Source organism: Marmota marmota, unplaced genomic scaffold, assembly GCF_001458135.2.
Source record: "Marmota marmota marmota unplaced genomic scaffold, marMar, whole genome shotgun sequence".
Lineage (NCBI taxonomy): Eukaryota > Metazoa > Chordata > Mammalia > Rodentia > Sciuridae > Marmota > Marmota marmota.
In genome coordinates this window covers 12,427,773-12,449,788 of record NW_026000048.1, presented here as the reverse complement: position 1 = coordinate 12,449,788, position 22,016 = coordinate 12,427,773, and the positions used below count along the sequence as shown (strand labels likewise).

At 38.3% G+C, this 22,016-nt stretch overlaps 1 protein-coding gene and 1 pseudogene across 9 annotated transcripts in view; both read left to right on the top strand.

The window, feature by feature from the left end:
• The first annotated feature begins 13,935 nt into the window (after positions 1–13,935).
• On the top strand, positions 13,936–16,078 carry LOC125619578 (annotated as a pseudogene).
• Positions 16,079–19,602: 3,524 nt separating this feature from the next.
• Positions 19,603–22,016, top strand: part of Acbd5 (acyl-CoA binding domain containing 5) — a 43,658-nt gene continuing 41,244 nt past the window's right edge. The window contains exons 1-2 of one of the 9 annotated variants that reach the window (XM_015495218.2): positions 19,603–19,680; positions 21,050–21,218. In XM_015495218.2, coding sequence (XP_015350704.1) covers positions 21,143–21,218 — 76 coding nt within the window. In that variant the 5' untranslated portion in view covers positions 19,603–19,680; positions 21,050–21,142. The other 8 variants (XM_015495220.2, XM_015495212.2, XM_048812673.1 and 5 more) reach the window with 8 other exon arrangements.

Below are 22,016 nucleotides of genomic sequence, written 5' to 3'. Positions count from 1 at the left end.
TCTGTTTTTTGGTGAGTTTGTGAAGAATTGGTGTTAGTTCTTCAAATTTTCATTTGGGGATATAGCTCAGTGGTAAAGTGTTTGCCTAGCATGTGCAAGGTCCTGGGCCCAATCCAGGAAAGAAAACAAACAAACACCTCTGTTTTAAATGTTCAGTAGAATTCACCACTGAAGCCATCTAAGCCTGGACTCCTCTTGATGAGGAGGTTTTTGACTTCTAATTCGATTTCTTTTTCTTTTTTTTTAATATTTATTTTTTAGTTTTCGGTGGACACAACATCTTTGTTTATTTGTGGTGCTGAGGATGGAACCTGGGCCGCACGCATGCCAGGCGAGCATGCTACCGCTTGAGCCACATCCCCAGCCCTTTTTTATTTTTTTTAAGTCACTTTCTTTTGAGAGAGAGAGAGAGAGAGAGAGAGAGAGAGAATTTTTTTAATATTTATTTTTCAGTTATCGGTGGACACAACATCTTTATTCTATTTGTATGTGATGCTGAGGATCGAACCCAGCGCCCCGCGCATGCCAGGCGAGCGCGCTACTGCTTGAGCCACATCCCCAGCCCCCTAATTCGATTTCTTGTTAAAAATCTATCCAGATTTTCCATTTCCTCTTAAGTCAGTGTTGGTAGTTTTTGTCTTTTTAGCAATCTGTCCATTTCATTCAGGTTATCTGATTTGTTGGCTTTTTGTTGTTCATAGAGTTCTGTTATTTTTATTTCTGTAATGTTATTAGTAATGCCAACAGTTTTATTCCTGAGTTTAGTAATTTGAGTCTTATTTTTTCTTGCTTACTCTAGCTAAAGGTTTGTCAATTCCGTTTTTCAAAAAACCAACTTAGTTTTTATTAATTTTTCCTATTGTTTCAATTCTTCAGTAGATTAGAAAGAATAGTTAGTCTTCTTTCATCTTTTTTTTTTTTTTTTTGTCCCAGGGAATGAACCCAAGGGTGCTTAACCACTGAGCCACATCCCCAGCTCTATTTTATATTTTAGTAAGAGACAGGGTCTCACTGAGTTGCTAAGTGTGTCCTAATCTGCTGCGGCAGCTGTCTTTGAACCCGTGATCTTCCTGCCTCAGCATCCAGAGTTGCTGGCATTATAGGCATGGATCACCACGCCCAGATCATCTCTCTTAATATAGTTATTTGGTGTTATAAATTTGCATCTGAGCACAATTGGCATCCCATAGTTTTGGTACATTTTTTGTTTTCATTTACATTTGTATCCAAGTATTTTTAAATTTCTGCTGTGATTTTTTTTTTCTTCTACCCATTGGTCATTTAAAAGTGTGTGTGTGTGTTTTTTGTTTTTTGTTTTTTTAAAGATAGAGGAGAGAGAGAGAGAGAGAGAGAGAGAGAGAGAGAGAGAGAGAACTTTTAATATTTATTTATTTATTTTAGTTTTTTTTTGTTTGTTTGTTTTTTAATTTAACTTTTATTTTTTTTATTGGTTGTTCAAAACATTACAAAGCTCTTGACATATCATATTTCATACATTTGATTCAAGTGGGTTATGAACTCCCAATTTTACCCCAAATACAGATTGCAGAATCACATCGGTTACACATCCACATTTTTACACAATGCCCTATTAGTAACTGTTGTATTCTGCTACCTTTTTGCCTGACACAATATCTTTGTTTGTATGTGGTGCTGAGGATCGAACCCGGGCTGCACACATGCCAGGCGAGCACGCTACCGCTTGAGCCACATCCTCAGCCCTAAAAGTGTGTTGTTTAAGTTCTGCATGTTTGTGAATTTTCCACATTTAATTTTATTATTTATTTATTTATTTTGAGATGAGGCCTCACTGTTTTGCACATGCCGGTTACAAACTCCTGGGCTCAAGTGATCCTCCTGCTTCAGCCTTCAAGCATCTGGGACCACAGGTACATATCACCACACTTGGCTTAATTTCTACTTTAATCCCACTGGATTGGAGATTTTTAAAAATGATTTCAATTCTTTTAAATTTCTTGAGTTTTTTTACAGCCTGCCATACTCTATCACAGAGAATGTTTCAAGTGAACTTGAATAGATGTGTATTCTGTTGTTGTTTGGTGGCATGTTCTTTAGATATCTGTTAGGTCTAGTTGGTTTATAGCATTGTTAAAGTCTTTTTATACTTTTTGTCTTTTTTATTCACTATGGAAAATGTATATTGAAGTTTCCAGCTATTATTTTTAAATTCTCTATTTCTTCTATCAAATCTGTAAGTTTTTGTCTTATGTATTTAGGGGTTCTGCTGATAGATATATATTATACACACATACTAATAATCAGTATGACTCCCTAGTGAGTTGTTCTTTTATCACTATAAAATTTTCTTTCTTATCTCTGGTAACAATTTTTTAAAAGACTGATTTTGTCTGGGGCTGGGGTTGTGGCTTAGTGGTAGAGTGTTTGCCTAGCATATGTGAGACCCTGAATTCGATCCTAATGTATCTCTTGTAGTTTAGCGTATAGTTAGAGCATATCTTTTTCTTTTAACCATTTGCTAATCTATGCCTCCTAAGTAAAATGTTTGATCCAGTTACTTTTAAGTATAGATAAAATAAAATTTATTTTTGCCATCTTTTTTTTTCTACATAGCGTACGTCTTTTTTATTTTATTTTTTTAATTCCACTATTACTGACCTTTTTTGGGTTAAATAGATATTTTCTATTATAACATTTTACTTCCCTTAACATGTCTTTTTCTGTATATTTATTTATTTATTTATTTGTGGTTGCCCTGAGAATTACAATTAACATTTAAAACAAACTCGTTACAATTAACATTTAAAACAAACTCGTTCCAATGAATACCAAATAACCTTCAATATCATACAAAAAATTTGCTCTAATATAATTCCATTCCCTCTTCCACTTTGTGTTATTATTATCACAAATTATATTTGTAAGCATTATAAGCCCATCGTGCAGCTTTATAATCTCTTGGTAGGTGTCCTTTAAATAATTATAGAAGAAAAAAGTTAGAAATGCATACTGTTTATACTATCTATGTATGGAATCTAGTTATGCCATCTAGGTTTGTGTAAATACACTCTGTGATGATGTTCACATGACAAAATTGCCAAATGTCACATTGCTCAGAATTCATTCTTCTTATAGAATGAAACATGACTATAATTGTCATTGATTGGTTTTGTCAAATCCCATGAGGACAGGGCTACAAGTAGGGCTACTGGCACCCAGTGAGCTCCAACTTAGGTCAAATGAAGACAAGTCTTGAAAATGTAAAGTTTCTAGGGAGCTATCATTCAGGACAAGAAGTGATAGTTCTTGAGATGGAGCTTTTGAGGTACTTTAAACTTGTTTTTTCCCCTCAAATGACCTCTATGCTGTTGTTTTTCACAGATAACATGGTTGTAAGTTTGTTGTCAGGGGTACTGCAGAGCTGGGAAAGAGGGATCAAAATAAGGCAAGTTAAAAACATTGCAGGACTTGTTCTTACTGAGATTTGGTTGTTTTTCTTCAATCAGTACTGCTCAGAGTATCATAAACCTTGATTAATTCCAAAGTTTTGAAAAATGTGACTTTTTACAATATTTGCCAAGTTACTATTACTTTTAAGGAACAGTAGGTCTTTGAAGGTTTTCTCTCTCATTTGTTTTATTTTTTTCAATTTTTTTATATAATTATTTTTTACTTTTCTGCGGACACAACATCTTTGTTTGTATGTGGTGCTGAGGATCGAACTCTCGAACCCGGGCCGGACGCATGCCAGGCAAGCGTGTTACCGCTTGAGCCACATCCCCAGCCCCTCTCATTTGTTTTAAATCTAAGCTTGACTATCAACCAGTTATGTGACCCGAGGCTTTACTTATATAACCTTCCTACTTCTTTGTCTTAGGAGTAATAAATGATATACTTCAGATAATATCATATAATACTTAGCAGTACTAGTTTAAATGAGTTTTCACCAAATGTAAGCACTTTGCTGGAAACTGTGGTCTTTTCCACAAAGCTCTTCCTCCCTACTGATTCTACCAGTAGTGTACTACCTTAAACTCTACAAGTGATACAGAAGCACATGCCTGTAATACCAGTGACTCAGGAGGTGTAGACGGAAAGATCACAAGTTTGATTAATAATGTTATTGTGTACACTAGCAATTATTTTTTCTTGCTGAGTAGTTTTTCATTGCATGAATGTACTATGATTTGTTTATACATTCAGCAACTTATTGAGGTCCTGACTCAAAAAAAAAAAAAAAAAAAAAGGACTGGGAATGTAGCTCAGTGGTAAAGCACACTTGGGTTCAATTTGAGTACCAATAAATAAATAAATAAGAATTTTAGACTCAGCTTTTCCACTCTTTACCAGTTTTATATACTTGTTGATTTTCAGAGATACCAATGAGAAATAACATGACATATTTGAAAGGATTCAATTATAACCATAAAGAATACCAGTATTTTTCAAATGTGACTCTCTCTAATAATAATCATAAAATCGATAAAATGGAGGTTGGGAGTGTTAAGAGTGTATGCTTGGGCTGGGGATGTGGCTCAAGTGGTAGCGCGCTCACCTGGCATGCGTGCGGCCCAGGTTCGATCCTCAGCACCACATACAAACAAAGATGTTGTGTCCAGATGTTGTGTCCGCCGAAAACTAAAAAATAAACATGAAAAAATTCTCTCTCTCTCTCTCTCTTAAAAAAAAAAAAAAAAGTGTATGCTTGGCAATGTCCGAGGTCCTGAGTTCATTCCCCAGCTCCACAGAAATAAACAAAGTTTAAAAGTTAAAAAAAAAAATCAATAAAATAGGTCATGATTAGGATTTATAAGAGATAGTATTAGAGTGCATAATACATATTATTTTAAAATAAAACATATTAAAACTGACTTAACAAAGCTAAAATTATTATGATATTATTTAATTATTAATTTTAAATAAAACATGTATATGAGTATTTGATGGTGATAGAAAACATATTTTTACTCTGAAACAGTGCAAAAATTTCTAAAACACCTGGACCACACACTGTCAAGTCGATACAAATGTTCATATATGATGGTCACTGTGACATCATCTCAAGGGTCAGGTCAATGTAGTTGAGCTGAGAGTTTAGGTCAGTGTTAGATCACTTGCCTAGCATGCCAAAAACCCTGGATTTGATCCCCAACACTTTTTTATGTATATTACTCTTTATAGATAATATACCCACTTTAAGCAAGCAGTGAATGTATTTTGATTCCCTGATCTTTTCACAGATCTTATTTATTTAGTCAAATGTGTAATTCAGTTTTCAAAAGGGTAAAAAAAGTACGCATTGAAAAGACTTAGTCTTGGGGCTGGGGATGTGGCTCAAGCTGTAGCGCGCTCGCCTGGCATGCGAGGGACCCGGGTTCGATCCTCGGCACCACATACGAACAAAGATATTGTGTTTGCTGAAAACTAAAAAATAAATATTAGAAAAATTCTCTCTCTCTCTCTCTAAAAAAAAAAAAGACTTGGTCTCCAACAATACCAGAGGCAACAAATGTTATTGCTATCTTAACAGGATTCATGATTAATTCCATGAACATATATAACAACTTTTTTATTAACTTCTAAGTCTTGTGCCTTCTTGCTTCTTTATTTAATCATATGTCTTGGAGGTCATTCTATATCATCTATTAAATTCTTCCCCATTATTCTTTACAGCATTCCACTGAATGGATGGGTCATAAATAACTGATCCCATTTGGAGGGACATGTAAATTGATTTCAGTCTTTGGCTATTACCACAATACTACAATGAACAGTTATTACTTTTCCATAAGGAATCTAGCCTGTATGTTATTAAAACATATTTAAAAGCAACTATAATTAAATTGACTTCATAAGGGCAGGCAAATAGATAAAAGAAAAAAAGAATATGAAATCCAGAAACAGGCCTCCAAATATACTGAAACCAGTTTTTTGGTTTTTTTTAGGGCAATTCTATTTACTCTGTTTGGAACACACTGGTCTATTGCAGGGAGGGACAACATTCAGTCTCTGAAGAAAAACAGTTCAGCCTTTTAGTTCTGACTAATCCTGGCTGAAAATAGTTCACTGGATTTGGCTTCATTGAAATAAATATAAAGGCTTGAGTTATCCATGAAAATATGACTTGAATTACAAAATTAATTTTTTATGTAATAGGATTTCTTCCCTTTCCCACTGTTTTCAGTCTTTCCAAAGGCATGTAACTTTATAAAGTTGACTCTTGCTATTATTATAAAATATACATAACATAGGATTGATAATTTTTTTCAATTTTTTTTTAGTTGTTGGACAAAATACCTTTATTTTATTTATGTGGTACTGAGGATGGAACCCAATGCCTTGCATGTGTTAGGCAAGCACTCTATCGCTAAGTACCAGCTCAGAATTTATGATTTTAACCAATATTAGTGTCCTCTTTAGTGGCAGTGACTTTGTTCACATTGTTGTGCAACCATCACCACCATTCATCTCTAGAAAATTTTCATTTTCTCAAAGTGAATTTTCATCCCTAAAAAAAAAAAACTTCCTTTACTCTGCTTCCCTCAACTCCAGACAACCTCTATTCTTCTGTCCTCATGAGTCCAACTACTCCACCTCATGTAAGTGGAATCGTGAGTCTGGCTTTGTGACTGGCTTATTCCACTCAGAATAATGTCTTCAAGGTTCATCATGTTGGAGCACATATCAGAATTTTCTTTCCTTTCAAGGCTGAATAATATTCCATTGTATATTTATGCTATATTTTCTTTATTCATTTATCTGTTATTGGACTTTTGGGTCACTCTACATTTTGGTTATTATGAACAATGCTGCTTGTGAACATAACTGAACAAGTATTTCTTGTAATCCCTGCTTTTTATTCTTTTTGAAAATACCCAGAAATAGAACTTCTAGATTATATGGAAATTCTATTTTAGTTTTTTTAAGGAACCATCATATTCTTTTTCACAGTGACTACACTATTTGATGTTGCTACAAGCAATGTACAAAGGTTTTAATTTCTCTACATCCTCATCAACACTTGTTATTTTGTGTTTTAAAAAAATGATAGATGTTATAATGGATGTGAAGTGGTCTCTGTTTCTTTTTTTCCAGTATTGAGAACTGAACTCAAGGCTTTACATGTTGGGCCAGGGCAAAATGCTATACCATGACTATATCCCCAGTATTGTGTCATGAGCAGTCTATGGGCTGTGTGTGTGGACTAGAGTGCTTAGTAGCCAAAAGAGGGGATAGGTCTGGCCCTGCAAAAAAAAAAAAAGGATTAATTGCATGATGCAGGTGAGCCTCCTGGCAAGCTCTGCCTAAGATCTAACACAGCACCTGGGATGGGTGTGACCTGCCAAGATGTCAGTCAATCTGCTGAACACGGGAGACATCTTAAAGCAAGACTCCGCCCTTGAAACCTTATTCCTCCTTTGATGTCCCCTTTATAAAGTAAACCAAGCTCAGCCCTCTCTCCTTCCAGTGTGGAAGCAGGACCCTTAAGTTCGCAGGGCCATCCCGCCCGCGATTTTAAAAACTACTCTCGTGTTGTGTGATTTTTCGCCACCTTCTCCTTAGCTTAATGTTGTAGCCAGCTCGTTTAAACCCAGTTTGTCTTGACTGCACAAGTACTGTATTTTTTTTTTTTCCTTGAGGCAGGGTCTTGCTAAATTGCCCCAGGCTGGTCTCAACTTGTCATCTTCTTGCCTCAGCCTTCTGAGTAACTGAGACTATAGATATATGCTACCTCACCTTGTGTGTGTCAGAATTCTGAGGGGATTTTTAATCTCAGTGCCAAGCACATCACTTGGGACATACTAGGAGTTAAAGAAATCTTTGTAAAGGAAGGAACATCTACATGAATCCTTTTAAAATGGTATTTTAATGCTTATTCCTTTGTGTTTCTTAAAATCTATAAATGCTTTATCTTACCTATATCTATTTTTAATTAAAATGTTTCCAGAAATATATGATTTTTAAAAAAATATTTTTTTAGTTATACATGGGCACAATATCTTTGTTTATTTATTTTTATGTGGTGCTGAGGATCAAACCCAGGGCCTCGCATGTAAGAGACAAGTGCTCTACTGCTAAGCCACAACCCCAGCCCCTAGAAATATATGATTAAGAATGCCTCACAGTAGGCACTATACTGAAAATATTGAAAGGCATTAATTAGTGTCTCAAGATATCATATTTTAAGTAGAATTACAGGTTCACATAATTGGAAGGCACTTTGGGAAGTGATTTAGTCTATCACATCATTAATATATATCAGCAGGAATTATCACATTTAAACCAGCACAGCCATGGGGAAAAAAAAAAAAAAAGAGCTGCTTTTTTGTTTTTGTTTTGAGGTAAGCTTTCATTATGTTGCCCAGCTGGCCTTGAACTCCTGGGCTCAAGGGATCCTTCTGGCCTCAGTCTCCTCAGTAGCTGAGACTACAAACATGAGCCATGCATGAGCTCTGGAGATATATATATATATATATATATATATATATATATATATATATACACACATATACATATATTTAGTATAAATATAAAGACATACTAAATATATGTATATGTATGTATATATATGTATATGTGTGTGTGTGTATATATATATTCCTGATCAAAGATGGTGGATTAGAAGAAGGGTACTTTCCGGTTGCTCTGTAGCTCCAGATTCAAGCCGCAGGAATACTCCTTCTCAGCAATGTATGTAACAGAGGAAGTCAGTATAGTGAGATTCAATATTGGATAATCACAGACTCATAAAGACCTCCAAATTTGGGTACCTGGAACAGAGGAGGAAAATGAGTACATTGGCACCTAGCCAATGGTGGCAGCAGCACCAGTTCACCATAGAGGAGAGTGGTAAAAAACAGAAAGAGAGGAACATAGCTGCCTGAACAGTAAGGCAGTCTGAAATTAGCTGAACCAGAGGCTGCACAATGAGCTGGTGTTTGATGAGTACTCTGGGTTTCTAACTGTTAAGTGGAGAGCTGAGGCAGGGAGTCATCTAGAGAAGGACAGGCTGTAGTCTGCTGCTGTGGGAGCCCAGAAGATCACTGCAAATATTGCCATATAGTCCAGGAAATGCACCTACCTTGTGGTAGAATGTGACTGAAACAAACACAGAGACTATTGTACTCAGGGGTTGCAGGTCAGAGGTATAGAGCTGAGTGCAACTTGCTCTTGTGAACAGAAGAGGGTCAGGAAACTGAGTAAATAGGTGTGATTATACTTGGGAACTGAGCTTAGGAAGACCATATTTGTGGGCAATAGAGTGTGCAAGATCTGTGGAGGGTAGATTACCCCACTCCATGAACAGAATTCTTTAGCAGCCCTAAGATCCAAATACCCAACACTGATTGGCATCTGCTGGGCCTTAGGGGTTGACTGATCTAAACTCTCCTGAGCAGATACCGCCTGGAGCAGATACTGCTTGACAAAGCTCCAAAGGTTCAGTGAGAGCTAAACCCCAGCTGCTATAACTTCCCACATAGAACTCTCCATCAGCCCTGCTTGGGAGGGCATTGAACTAGTCTGTTCAGGAGAAACTCCAACAGACAAGACTTCATATTCCATCATATTTACTCTGGTAAGAATGGAAGCTGAGAGCTATTTCAACCACCTTCGGTTCCAGGTCATTGCAGTTGGAGCTTGATGAGCAACACAAAAAGAGGACGAGTTTAACAATTTTCAGCATTTGCTGTATCAAAGGGGTACATAGCTCAAGAAGAAATGGAAAGAAGGATAGTTCAACATAGGCAGAGAACATTCTCCTCATCAACAATTTTGACCACCTGGGTGGTGACAATTCTTTCATTTTCCTTAAGAACTTTTTTCCTTTGGTGTTCTTGCTGTGCTCTTCTTAGTTTGTGGATATACATACAAACATACATATACATATATACTACATACATATGTGACTCTATATGCATTCAAATATATATGTTTCATTTTTATCACTTTTTAATTCATTAGTTATTTTGTTTTATCTTTTGAGGGGTAGGGGTATTTGTTTGGTTTAGTTTTTATGCTGTTGTGTTCTCTTTGTTTCTCTTCTTACTTTTTCTTCTCCTTCTAATAGCCAGATTCTCTTGGTCTCTATTTTGTTTCTTTTTCTTCTTCTTCTTTATAAACATCACTTGGTACTTCTGCTTTCTGTTCACATTTTGAATATTCTGAAACTTTGTTTTGTCTTCATGAGTCACTTTCTTTTCTCTTAATGAATTGCATTTTTACCATCTTTTAGAAAAATACAGTTTATATAATCCCTGCTCCAGTCATTCATGTTGCTGTGGTTATTAGTAGTGCGGATGGGGTAGTTGACATGTTTACTTTAAGGCCAGATCTAGTTTATGGTTGTTTACTGTTGTTGCTATTGTCAATTATTTGACCTGCCATTCCTGTTTTAGTGGTAATTAGTGTGGTAAATGTCACAGAGGGTATTTATTTTAATGCTGTATATTTTTCACTGCTATTGTTTATCTTCCCCTTTTCCATGAGATACTGGGAATCTGAGCTACATCTACAACCCAGCCAAGACATAGCATACCCTGCTCCACATACAAACTAACCTTGATCAAACTTCAGCAACACTTTTTTTTTTTTATTTTTTTTTTTTTTAATATTTATTTTTTAGTACTCGGTGGACACAACATCTTTGTTTGTATGTGGTTCTGAGGATCGAACCCAGGCCTCATGCATGCCAAGCGAGCGCGCTACCACTTGAGCCCCATCTCCAGTCCCTTCAGCAACACTTTAACATAAAGAATAGGGGAGAGCCAGGCATGGTGGCACACACCTGTAATCCTAGCAGCCTAGGAGGCTGAGGAAGAGGACTAGAGTTCAAAGCCAACCTCAGCAATAGCGAGGCACTAAAAAACTCAGTGAGACCCCATCTCTAAATAAAATTCAAAATAGGGCAGGGGATGTGGTTCAGTGGTCAAGTGCCCCTGAATTCAATACCTGGTTCCTGCCCCCCGCAAAATAAAAAAGATTAGGGGAGCAAAGAAAACAAAAAAACAAAAACCTAAACCAATGATCAGTCCCAAGCACGAACAGCTAAAGGGTAGACCTCGGGTCTCACTCATGGACATCCACACCTACTGCAAAAACAGAGAACCCAGGTGTAGTGGTGCATGCCTGTAATTCCAGTGACTTGGAAGGCTGAGGCAAGAGGATTGTAAGGCCATCCTGGATGGGGATAAAGCTTAATAATAGAGCACCTCTGGGTTTAATTGCCAGTGCTCCAAAAAACCAAACCAAAACAAACACAAAGAAATAACACAAAGATTTTTGATATCACTCCTATGAGGGATCTCAACCCATATCCTTTTAGAATATTCAGTTGTTAAGGCTAGAAGAACAATCATAGAGGATGCATTCCATACATTCTGCTACATACAATACAACAGCCAGACCTATAAGAAGAAACCTACTCTTGTAAGACCTAAAGAGAAAGTGAGATCATCAAGCTCTGACACAATACACACTGTATCAAAGTACACTCATTATCACCAAAGAACTAGCAGTGAAAGTATACTACAAAACACACTTGGGAATATATTGAATAATTCACAACAATCTGCTATCCCAGAAAATTTCACCAAGAGGAAGCTGTGACCTCAAAAGGCCCATGCAATCCATTCCAACATACACAAATTTCAACACAGGAATACAAGAATGAAAAAAACAAGATAACATGATACCTACTAAGGTTTATAATTCACCAGCACCTGACTCCAAAGACATTGAAGTGGATGAAATATCAGATGAAGAATTTAAAAGACTGATTATAAAAATGATTAATGAATTCCAAGAAAACAACATGACTTAAGCATGGTAGTTCAGGATTTAAACAAGAAATTCAATAGAGAGATAAAAATACTGAAAAAGAACCAAACAGAAATCTTGAAAATGAAGAGCTTAATAAATCAAATAAAAATCAGTTGAAAGTTTTTCCAATTGAGCAGACCATGAGAAGACAGCAGCTCAAAGCTGGAAAACAAAGTGGCCAGCCTGGAATAGTAACACTGTATTATAAACATGATCAGAATATACAAGAATTCTTACAATTAAAAGAACAAATTTAAGAATAATTGGAATTGAAGAGGGTTGTCATATGCCTTCTAATGGTATGAATAACCTCTTTATGGAAATAGTAAAATTTTCCAAACTTTAGCAATGAGATGGACGTGCACACACAGGATGCATTCAAAACTCCAAAGCGACAAGATCAAAAAGATCCTCTCCACAACATGTTATCATTATACAGAATTATAAAAAACGATTAATGAAATACAAGAGAAACAGAAACACAACTGAATGATTTAAAGATTTCAGTATAGGCTATTGATGAGAAGTTGAATAGGGAGATAGAAATTATGAAAAAAAAAAAAACACACAAGCAGGTTCAAATAGAATTTTAAAAGCCTTAAGAGAAAAACAAAATATTAGAGACAAGCCAATCAGTATTACTTTGGATTTGTGAGTGAAAATTCTAAAATCAAGAAGGGCTTGATAGGATGGGTTCCAAGCCATGAAAAAATAATTGTCAATCAAGATTGCTTATATCCAGCAAAGCTATTCTTAAACATAGAAGAAGAAATAAAAACCTTCCAAGATAAGCAGAAACTAGAAGACGACGATGACGATGATGACGATGATGTCTACAGTATCTAAAACCTCCAATGTTCATGAATAGGCAGATTAATATTGTTAAAATTATCATATTACCAAAAATGATCTAAATATTTAACATAATCCCTATCAAAATATCAGACAGTCTACACAGAGTTAGATTTTTTATAAGTCCTAAAATTCATATGGAAGAATAAAAGACACAGAATAGCCCAGCAATTCCAAGCCTACAAAAAAGCAATACTGGAAGCATCACAATACTGGATTTCAAAATATACTACAGAACTATAGTAACAAAAACTGCATGGTTCTGGCATAAAAACATAAAGATAGATCAAGGGTTAAGAGTAGAAGTCCCAGAGACAAATCACAAAGATACAATCATTTGATCCTTGACAAAGACACTAAAAACATATGTTGAAGAAGAGCCAATCTTTTTAACATGTTGCTGAGAACACTGTATACCCACATGTAGAATAATGAAACTAGACCTCTATCTCTCATCCTGCACTAAAGTCAACTCAAAATGGATTAAAGACAACCTAGGAATTAGACCAGAAACTCTGTAACTGCTAGGAGAAAATGTAGGGTCAACATTCCAAGATATTGGTAGATGTTGGCAATGACTTCCTCAGTAAGATTCCTAAAGCTCAAGAAATAAAACCAGGAATTAATAAATGAGCAGACATAAAAAAAATCTTCTATGCATAAAAGGAAACAATTAAGAGTGGGAAGAGAGTACCTACACAATAGAAGAAAATCTTTCCTAGCTACTACTCTGACATAGGATTAATATCCACAATACAAAAAGAGCTCGAAAAAAATGCCTCCAAAAAACCAAGTAACCCAATCAACATATGGGCACATGAACAACAGACACTTTTCAAAAGAAGAAATACAAATGACTAACAAATATATGAAAAAAACATTTTCAACAACTTTATCATTTAGGGAAATGCAACTCAAAACTGCCATGAGAGCTGGGGTTATGGCTCAGAGGTACAGTGCTTGCCTAGCATGTGTGAGGCACTGGGTTCAATCTTCAGCACCACATAAAAATAAAATAAAGATATTGTGTCTACCTCTAACTAAAAAACAAATATTTAAAAAAACTACCATGAGATTCCATCACACTTCTGTTAGAATGATGGCCATCAAGAATACAAACAAGGTGGAAGTACAGAGCAGCAGCAGTGAGCCAGCTGTAGTGGGGAGCTGGTCCAGTGCCCATAGGAGCAGCTGCAGCAGTGGCAAGACCATAGCAGTGCCACCAGGAGCTGGCGCAGGAATGGCAGCTTCAAGCCTTGACCATGGCTACTGCTGACCCTGATATTTGTGCTATCAACTGCAGGAGTGTCAGCTTTGGCAGCATACATACCAAAAGAAATCTTTGTGTCAAACAGGACACAGGGAAGCTGATGTGCAATTTCAAGTCTGCTAACACCAGCATTGGGTTGATCTTTGTCTCCTGAAGTTTCCAGCCCTAGGGGGCCTACACTACTATGTTGTTTTTCTGCTACTCTCAAGGTGAAGCGTACCTTGGGAACTATCTACCATTTAAGGACTGGAGACCTCCATAAGAAAAGTGTGTCAATCAACATAGTATACAGTTTATACACAATGGCACCTATACCTGTGACATCAAGAACACTCCCTCGGTTGGCACATTAGGCTCTCTATGTTTGAAAAAGCCAGTCTGTCCTTTTTCTAATCTGGGTTGTGGTGGGTATAGTTACTGCTGTGATCATAAGTCCAACTCTGCTGGTCAGCATGATCCTGGAAGTTCTCTATAGAAGGAAAAACTCCTAAGTGGTATTACACTGGCTGCCGCACATCAGAGTTTCTGTCACCAGTTAAGCAGGCTCCAGGGAAGTCCCTCTTCAACACAGAGGGTCTAATAAAGAGTCTGCCTTCTAGATCCCACCAGGGCCCACTCATATATGCACAGTTAGACCACTCCAGAGGCAAACACAGTGACAAGATGAACACATCAGAGTCTGTGGTGGACCTGAACATCCCGAAAAATTAAGACCCCAAACATACCCTAAGCAAGAAACAAATCCAAAATAAACTCTTGTACACAAAATATAGCCCATAGCCATGTATGGCCTTAGGGACTCTGGCAAGGACAAGCACCTGAGTAAGCACAGAGCGAGAAAAAGATGTGAATGAAGGTATGTATTTAATCTTCCCGATGTGAAGCCAGTGTTGCATGAAGGGAAGATGGTATGATTCTACTTATGTATAAATTGTCTTGCTGTTTTTGTACATTCTTTCAGGGCCATTTACATTTGGGAGATTTCAAAAACATTCCTATCACCATCATTTAAATATGGTAACCTTTTGGAGACAGTAGCAGACCTTCTAGTGTTTCCAGTAGCTATGGCCTTTAAGTCCAAAGACTCAACTGGTCTTAACATTTATTTGTAGTTGGAGGATGAAAATCCTATGATGGAAGCACAACCAGGGGTCCTGTCTAGTGTTTTGTTGTGGCTTTTAGACAATATCTGTTAGTTATGCCACTTTGAGACAGTTTGAAAAGTTTGTGTTTAAGCTTTTCTAAAATATGGGTCAAACTTTATGTGTTTTGTGGACTTACTTTAATGTCACACCCTTTATATCATATCAGTTTGTGCATTCATATCAGCAAAAGATAGTGCCAAAGGTCCTCTAGGTACCATGGAGATGATTAAAGTAGAAAGGCCAGGGTTTGCTCTAGGAGTGTTGCACCTTTGGAGGCAAAAGGTATCAGTTACATTCTTTGCTGAGGTCCTTCCTTGTTGAGTCAGAGTGGAAACAACACAAACCAGAGAGAAGCTGCCTCCCTTCCCAGTAGGGGGAAATGGAACAGGCCTCCCTGGATTGCATTCCCCAATGTTCCAGATCTCTGCACAGGATGGACTTTCTCTGAAAGCTTTAGGCATGTTACAACAAGACAGCATCTGGAAGACAGACCTGGCTTTCCAAACAGCTTCTCTACTGCTTCAAATACACTTGAGGTTCAAGGGGTCAAGATTTTTATGAATCAAGTAAGGCTAGTATTGCTACTTCCAGACTCTCTTCTCTGTTCCTGTTTGGTTATTTAATCGTTACGTTTTGGTTTTTCTTGTTTCCCTCATTACTTAGAATTGATAAACAATGACATGAGGAAAAATCAAGTTAATTTATTTTCTCCCCAAAGTTCATTTTCCTCTATTAACCACTCTGACCCCATCTCAAATCATGTTTTACTGTGAATGGCAAGGATGATAATGATCATTAAACAGTTATGTATATTGTCATTCTCAAAGAGAGAGAGAGAGAGAGAGAGAGAGAGAGAGAGAGAAAATATACAAATAGGCTGGGTGCTGTCCCACATATCTGTTATCCCAGTGACTCAGTAGGCTGAGGCAGGAAAACTGCAAGTTTAAGGCCAGCCTCAGCAACTTGGTAAGACCCTGTCTCAAAATATAAAAATTTCAAAAATGACTGGAGATGTGATTCAGTGGTACAGTGTCCCTGAGTTCAATTCCCAATACCATAGAGAGAGAAAAAAAAAAATGCTGGAGCAGATTGAGGGGAAAAGGAACATTTTTACAGTATTTTGGGGGCTGTAAATTAGTATAACCACTATGGAAATCAATATAAAGGTTCCTCAAAAGACTAGGAATAGACCATCATATTTTCCAGCTATACCATGACTTTAGGATAACCAGAGTTATCCTAAAGAATCAAAGTCATTATACTATAGTGATTCATGCATACCCATGTTTATATAAGCACAATTCACAATAGCCAAATTATGGAACCAGCCTAGGTGTCTGTTGATGGATGTATGGATAAAGAAAATGTATATATACACAATGGAATTTTATTCAGCCATAAAGAAGAATGAAATTGTGTCACAGAAGGAAAATGGTTGGAACTTGATAGAGTTATGTTAAATGAAATAAACAAGACTCAGAAAGTCAAGGTCATAAGTTTTTTCTCATACACAAAGGTAGAAAGAAAAAAGGAGAGAAAAATGTTGGAAGGAGATCTCTTGAAAATAAAAAGAAAATTAGTAGAAAAGAGGAAGGAAAATAGAAGGAGGCAGTTGAGGAGGGAAGGGGGGTTCTAAGGAATAATATTAACCAAATTATATTATTATATTGTGTGCATATACACATACATACCAACAAATTCCACTATTATGTACAATATAATGAACTAATTTAAATAAATAATAAAGTAAATAAAATCCCCTACAAATTTGTAGGTTATTTCCAGCATGCATTTCAGTGCCTTCAATTCCCTACCTCACTAAGGTACTAAGTTTCCAATCCTCATTAGACACACACACACACACTCCACAGTGCATTTCTCATGAGCCTGACATATTGCAGCTAAACTTCTTGGATTCCATATTTTTTCTTCCTTATTTTATCAGTGAGGACTGTTCTAGTTTTACATAATGTGAATTCAACCTGAATGGTTTAAAAAACAAAACATAAATATGTATAAAGAATTTACTGCAGGGTGCAGTGGCACACACCTATAATCCCAGTGGCTCAGGAGGTTGAGGCAGGAGGACTGCAGGTTTAAAGCCAGCCTCAGCAAAAATGAGGCACTACACAACTCAGTGAGATCCTGTCTCTAAATAAAATTCAAAATAGGGCTAGGGATGTGGCTCAGTGGTCGAGTGCCCCTGAGTTTAATGCCCAGTACAAAAAAAAAAAAAATTACTGGCTTGCTAAAAAGTCAAGAATAACATAGGTTCAGGAAGGGCTAGATCTAGGACTCAAAAAAAAAAAAAAAACAACTTCCCCAAATTCAGTTTTTCTCTAGCTGTGGTTTCCTGCACAGTAGGTGATATTTTCAACCAGGTGTTCCCCTTTTAATGTAAAGGTGGTTAGATGAAGCTTTATAGATAATGACCACCACAGGAAATAAGGCTCTTTTTCCCACTGGTTTCCATAAAACCTCACGATTGCAGCCAGGTTAATATATTCTACAGCTGAACACATTACAGTAGCCAGGATAATACAATATAGTAATTGAATAGGTATATATAACATGTAAGATGAGCATCCTGGTTTTCTTGGGACTTCCTGGTTTTGCCTGTGAAGTCCTGTTTTACAGTAAACCTCTCAGTCCCAGGTAAATCAAGATGGTTGTTCACCCCAGCTTACATGTGTATCAAAAGGATGGGGTTGTTTCCAAACCTCAGCAGATATTGTAACAGCAGGGATTGAAAGCTAAGCAGGTGGAAAACATCAACATGTACACGTGAACTAAAGAACTATGCTGATCAACATGGTGGCCACATGTGCCTGCTGACCACTTGAGACAGTAGTAATCTACAGTTTAGTTTGAATGTAGATCTGAATTAAAATATGCAGTAAATGCAAAATATACACTGGATTTCAAAAACTGTGAATGAAAAAATGTAAAACATCTTAATAATTGTTTTTATATTGAAATGATCATGTTTAAGATATATTGAGCTAAATATTAAAATTAAAAATTTTATTTTTAACTGATACAAAAACATAATTGTATGTAATTATGGGGTACTACCTGATTTTTTTGATACATGTATACACTGTAATGTTCAAACATCTATCTCCTTGAACATTGATCATTTCTTTATACTGAAAGCATTCAAACTTTTAGCTTTTTGAAATATACAGTACATTATCATTATCCATAGTCATCCTACTGGGCAGTATTAAAACTACTTACTCCTATCTAACTATGAGCAAACTCAAATCTCTTTTTTAAATTTTTTTTAAAAAAAATATTCAGTTTTTAGTTTTAGGTAGACACAATCTTTATGGTGCTAAGGATCAAACCGAGTGCCTCATGCATGCCAAGCAAGTGTTCTACCACTGAGCCACAATCCCAGCCCATAAATCTCTTTTCTCTACCTTCCAGGATCTGGTAACCATAATTCTACTCTTAACTTATGAGATCTTTTTTTTTTTTTTTTTTTTGTATTCCACATGAGTGAGATCATATGGTACTTGTTTTTCTGGGTCTGGTTTATTTTACTTAACATAACAATCTCCATGTTGTCATGAACAACAGGATTTTGTTCTTTAAGGCTGAAAGTACTCTGCGGTGTACATGTACCATATTTCCTTTATCTATTTATTTGATGGGTACTTAGGTAGTTTCCACTTCTTGACAAAAACAAGAAAATAAACTAACAAACAACAACTACAACAACAAAAAAACCCTACTTGAAAAAAATCATTACCTGAATAACTTCAATTTCCTTTATTCTACGCTATTGTTTGTAACTGGAAATCTATACAACTAGGAAATGGAAATTCAGTGTATCACTGACACAGCTCGCACATTCATAATTACCTAAAGAGCAACAATGAGTGGCTCATTACAAAATCCCAATGACCAGTTGTCAAAATGAAGTCTTAGAAGTAAACGTCCAAAATATTTTAATTAATATGCATAACTAGCAACACATATATTATCATATTAAACACATAAAATCATTCCAGTTTGATTAAGTTGCTAACATCTTCCTTTGTTGTGCTGGGAAAAGGCCAAATTTTGGGATTATGTGAATCTTGGCTCTGGTGCTTATTAAATCTTAGGGCCTTGGGCAGTTTCGTTACTGTAAGCCTCCATTTCCTCATTCGTAAATACCCTACAGCATTTTCGGAGTGTCTGGAGATTGTCAAAACACTAGCCACTCACTAAACGGAAGTCTTTATTACGGTACTCTTTGGCTTTCATATATGAACTCAATGTTAATGAGCACCAGCAAGAAATTAAACCCGTCTCCCGAACACGTCCAGTCACATCAGGATACCTCTCCAACAGGCCACTGAGAGTCCCTTTTGCTGGAAGCGGATGTGGCCCCGCGAAGGATCACAAAGCGCGACCCAGCGGTGAGGAGGGATTTCCGCCAGACGCCGGGAGGGTGGGCTATACCCAGACGCCCACCGGAACAGGCGGGAGGAACGCCGGCGCCGGGAGGGAGGCGCCCGGAAGCGCCGCAGAGGGAGGACTACATTTCCCATAAGTCGGCAGGGCCGGGCGAGGGGTGGGCGTCGGGGACATTACCGGACAGGCCTTGCCGGCAGTACGAAGGTAAATGCCGGCACCGCGGCTCGAAGAGAAAAGTCTTAGGATCCGCGACTAGATTTGTGCTAGTAACCCCTCTAACCCATCCTGAACCGACAAAAACGATGCTCCTAGTGGGGCGACTTTGAGATTTCCGGGTCGCACCCCTCCGACCCCGCAACCCAAGACAACACACCCCTTACGGGTCTGGGGGCGCTTTCTCAATGCCCAAGGAAGCGGGGGAGCTGTGCTCGCTCGGGGAAGGCCCAGGGTATCCCTATGTAGGTTTGACGGTCTGTATAGGGCCCTCTAACGCCCCTTCCCCACGCCCAATCCCCTTTTAAGTCGGGCTAGAGAAGGGATGTGCTGGGCTTCCTGGGGCTCATAGAAAGGGGTCGTGTAGGAGAAGGTGTCCCCCTTCCGACCCAGTTGAGTAGCGGGCGACTTCCTTTGATTGCTGCTCGGACATCTTGGCTGGGGCGGTGAAAGTTGTCATAAACTTGGGGGCCAAGCATCTCCTTCCAAAGTCCCCAATCCTCTACCCTTTGGAGTGGTATCACGGTGCCGTTGGTGAGGCTAAGAGACTTGCGCTAGGTCACAGAATCCAAGTGGCAGAATGGAAGGTACGCACCGAGCCTGTCTGGATCTAAAGCTCTTTGCTTCTGTCCCATTACCTTCTTCAAGCCCTATCCTAAGAGAAGGCAGGAGCTGGGGACTGCACAGTCTGTCGCGTTTGGTTTTCTTTTTCTTTTTTTTGTCCGGAGGGACCCTCGCGCGCCCTTAGGGCCCAGGGGCAGAATCCAACTCCGTGATCCCAGAGTATAGCGACCTCTTTTCCCACCCTCCTAAACAACCCGAGCACAAGGTCTTCCCCTGGTCAATCCGGGTCGGTGACCCCTTGGACAGCAGTCTCTCCTTTCGCCTCTCCCAGGTCCTTTTCTGGGGACGCACGGGCCGCGAGCGTCAGCCGCACGGGGCGGGTGGGTGGGGTTTGCTGCGCGGCGGCGGCGGCGGCACCAGCAGCGGCGGCAGCTGGTGGGTGCTGCGGTGACTCCGGGGCGGGGCTGAGGGCAGGGTGCCGATTGAAAGACCGACTCCGCGGGAATGGGGGGTGTGGTTGGTCGGCCAGAGTCCTTCGAGTGGGAGAGCGGCTCCGCGACCACCGGTGGCCGGACCCCCTCTGCCTTCTGCTAGAGATGCTCTTCCTCTCGGTGAGTTAATTTTCTGTCGTCGCGGGCAGGGTTCTGGTTCTTAGTCACGCCCCGGGGAGGAAGGAGAAAGGCCACCTCGATCTGTGTGGCCTGGATAGAGCAGGGCAAAAGGGAACTGACCAGCTGCGTTCCTAGGCCTCCTCCCTTTGGGGCATGTTGATCCGCGGCTGCGCTGCATGTTCCAGTTTCATGCAGGCTCCTGGGAAAGCTGGTGCTGCTGCTGCTGCCTGATTCCTGCCGACCGATCTTGGGACCGGGGCCCGCGCTGGCGGCTGGAGATGGCGGACACTAGATCGGTCCATGAAACCAGGTTTGAGGCGGCCGTGAAGGTGATCCAGAGTTTGCCGAAAAATGGTACGTGCACTGGGCCCCGCTGGAGAAGCCTTCCGACGAGGCCCAAGGTCTCTAAACCTCACCTTCTTTAACCTTCTTTCTGGTTCGAGCCTGGCTTATTTAGCCTACTTTTTTCCTGTGTTGTAAAGGCATGTAATTGGTAGGGGAGGTATTGAATATGAATTAACGACTTGCTGATCTTTGAAGCCACAGACAAATGTTATCCACATTTTAAGTTGTTTAGATAGTTAAAAACGAAAGTCTTCTCATTTAATGACTGCGGATTTGTTAAAAAAAAATCTGGGATGGGATACCTGGTACCATATACTCGAAAATCTACAATTCAAACCTTTTGAAAACTTTTGCTATGAAGTAAGAGAAAGGAAGAAGTAAAGGAAAGGAAAAAACAGCAATATTCATTTGTAAAATGGTTTATTTTAATAAATATACTTTTTTTGCTGCTATTCCGTTGTATTAGCATTTTGTTTTGTTTTGTTTAACATATACCTATATTGGACCTTCTTTGCAGCTTGTGGGGAAAGTCAGATCTATTGTTCTCTTTCTTTTAGTATGTCATTTCTCTGTTTATCTTTAGTTTTCAGTAATTTGACTATGATGTGTTTAGATGTGTTTTTTTCTTCTTATTTATCCTGTTTACAGTTTGTAAACTGTAAATTGTAATTTTATTTTTGGGCAGTGTTGGAAAGTTTTCAGCCATTATTTTTTCCCCCCTTTTCTAAGTAGAGTGGCTTGGGGAGGGAGACTTTCACTTTGCAATTCATGTCCTTTGCATCATACGGATTATTTTAAATCATAAAC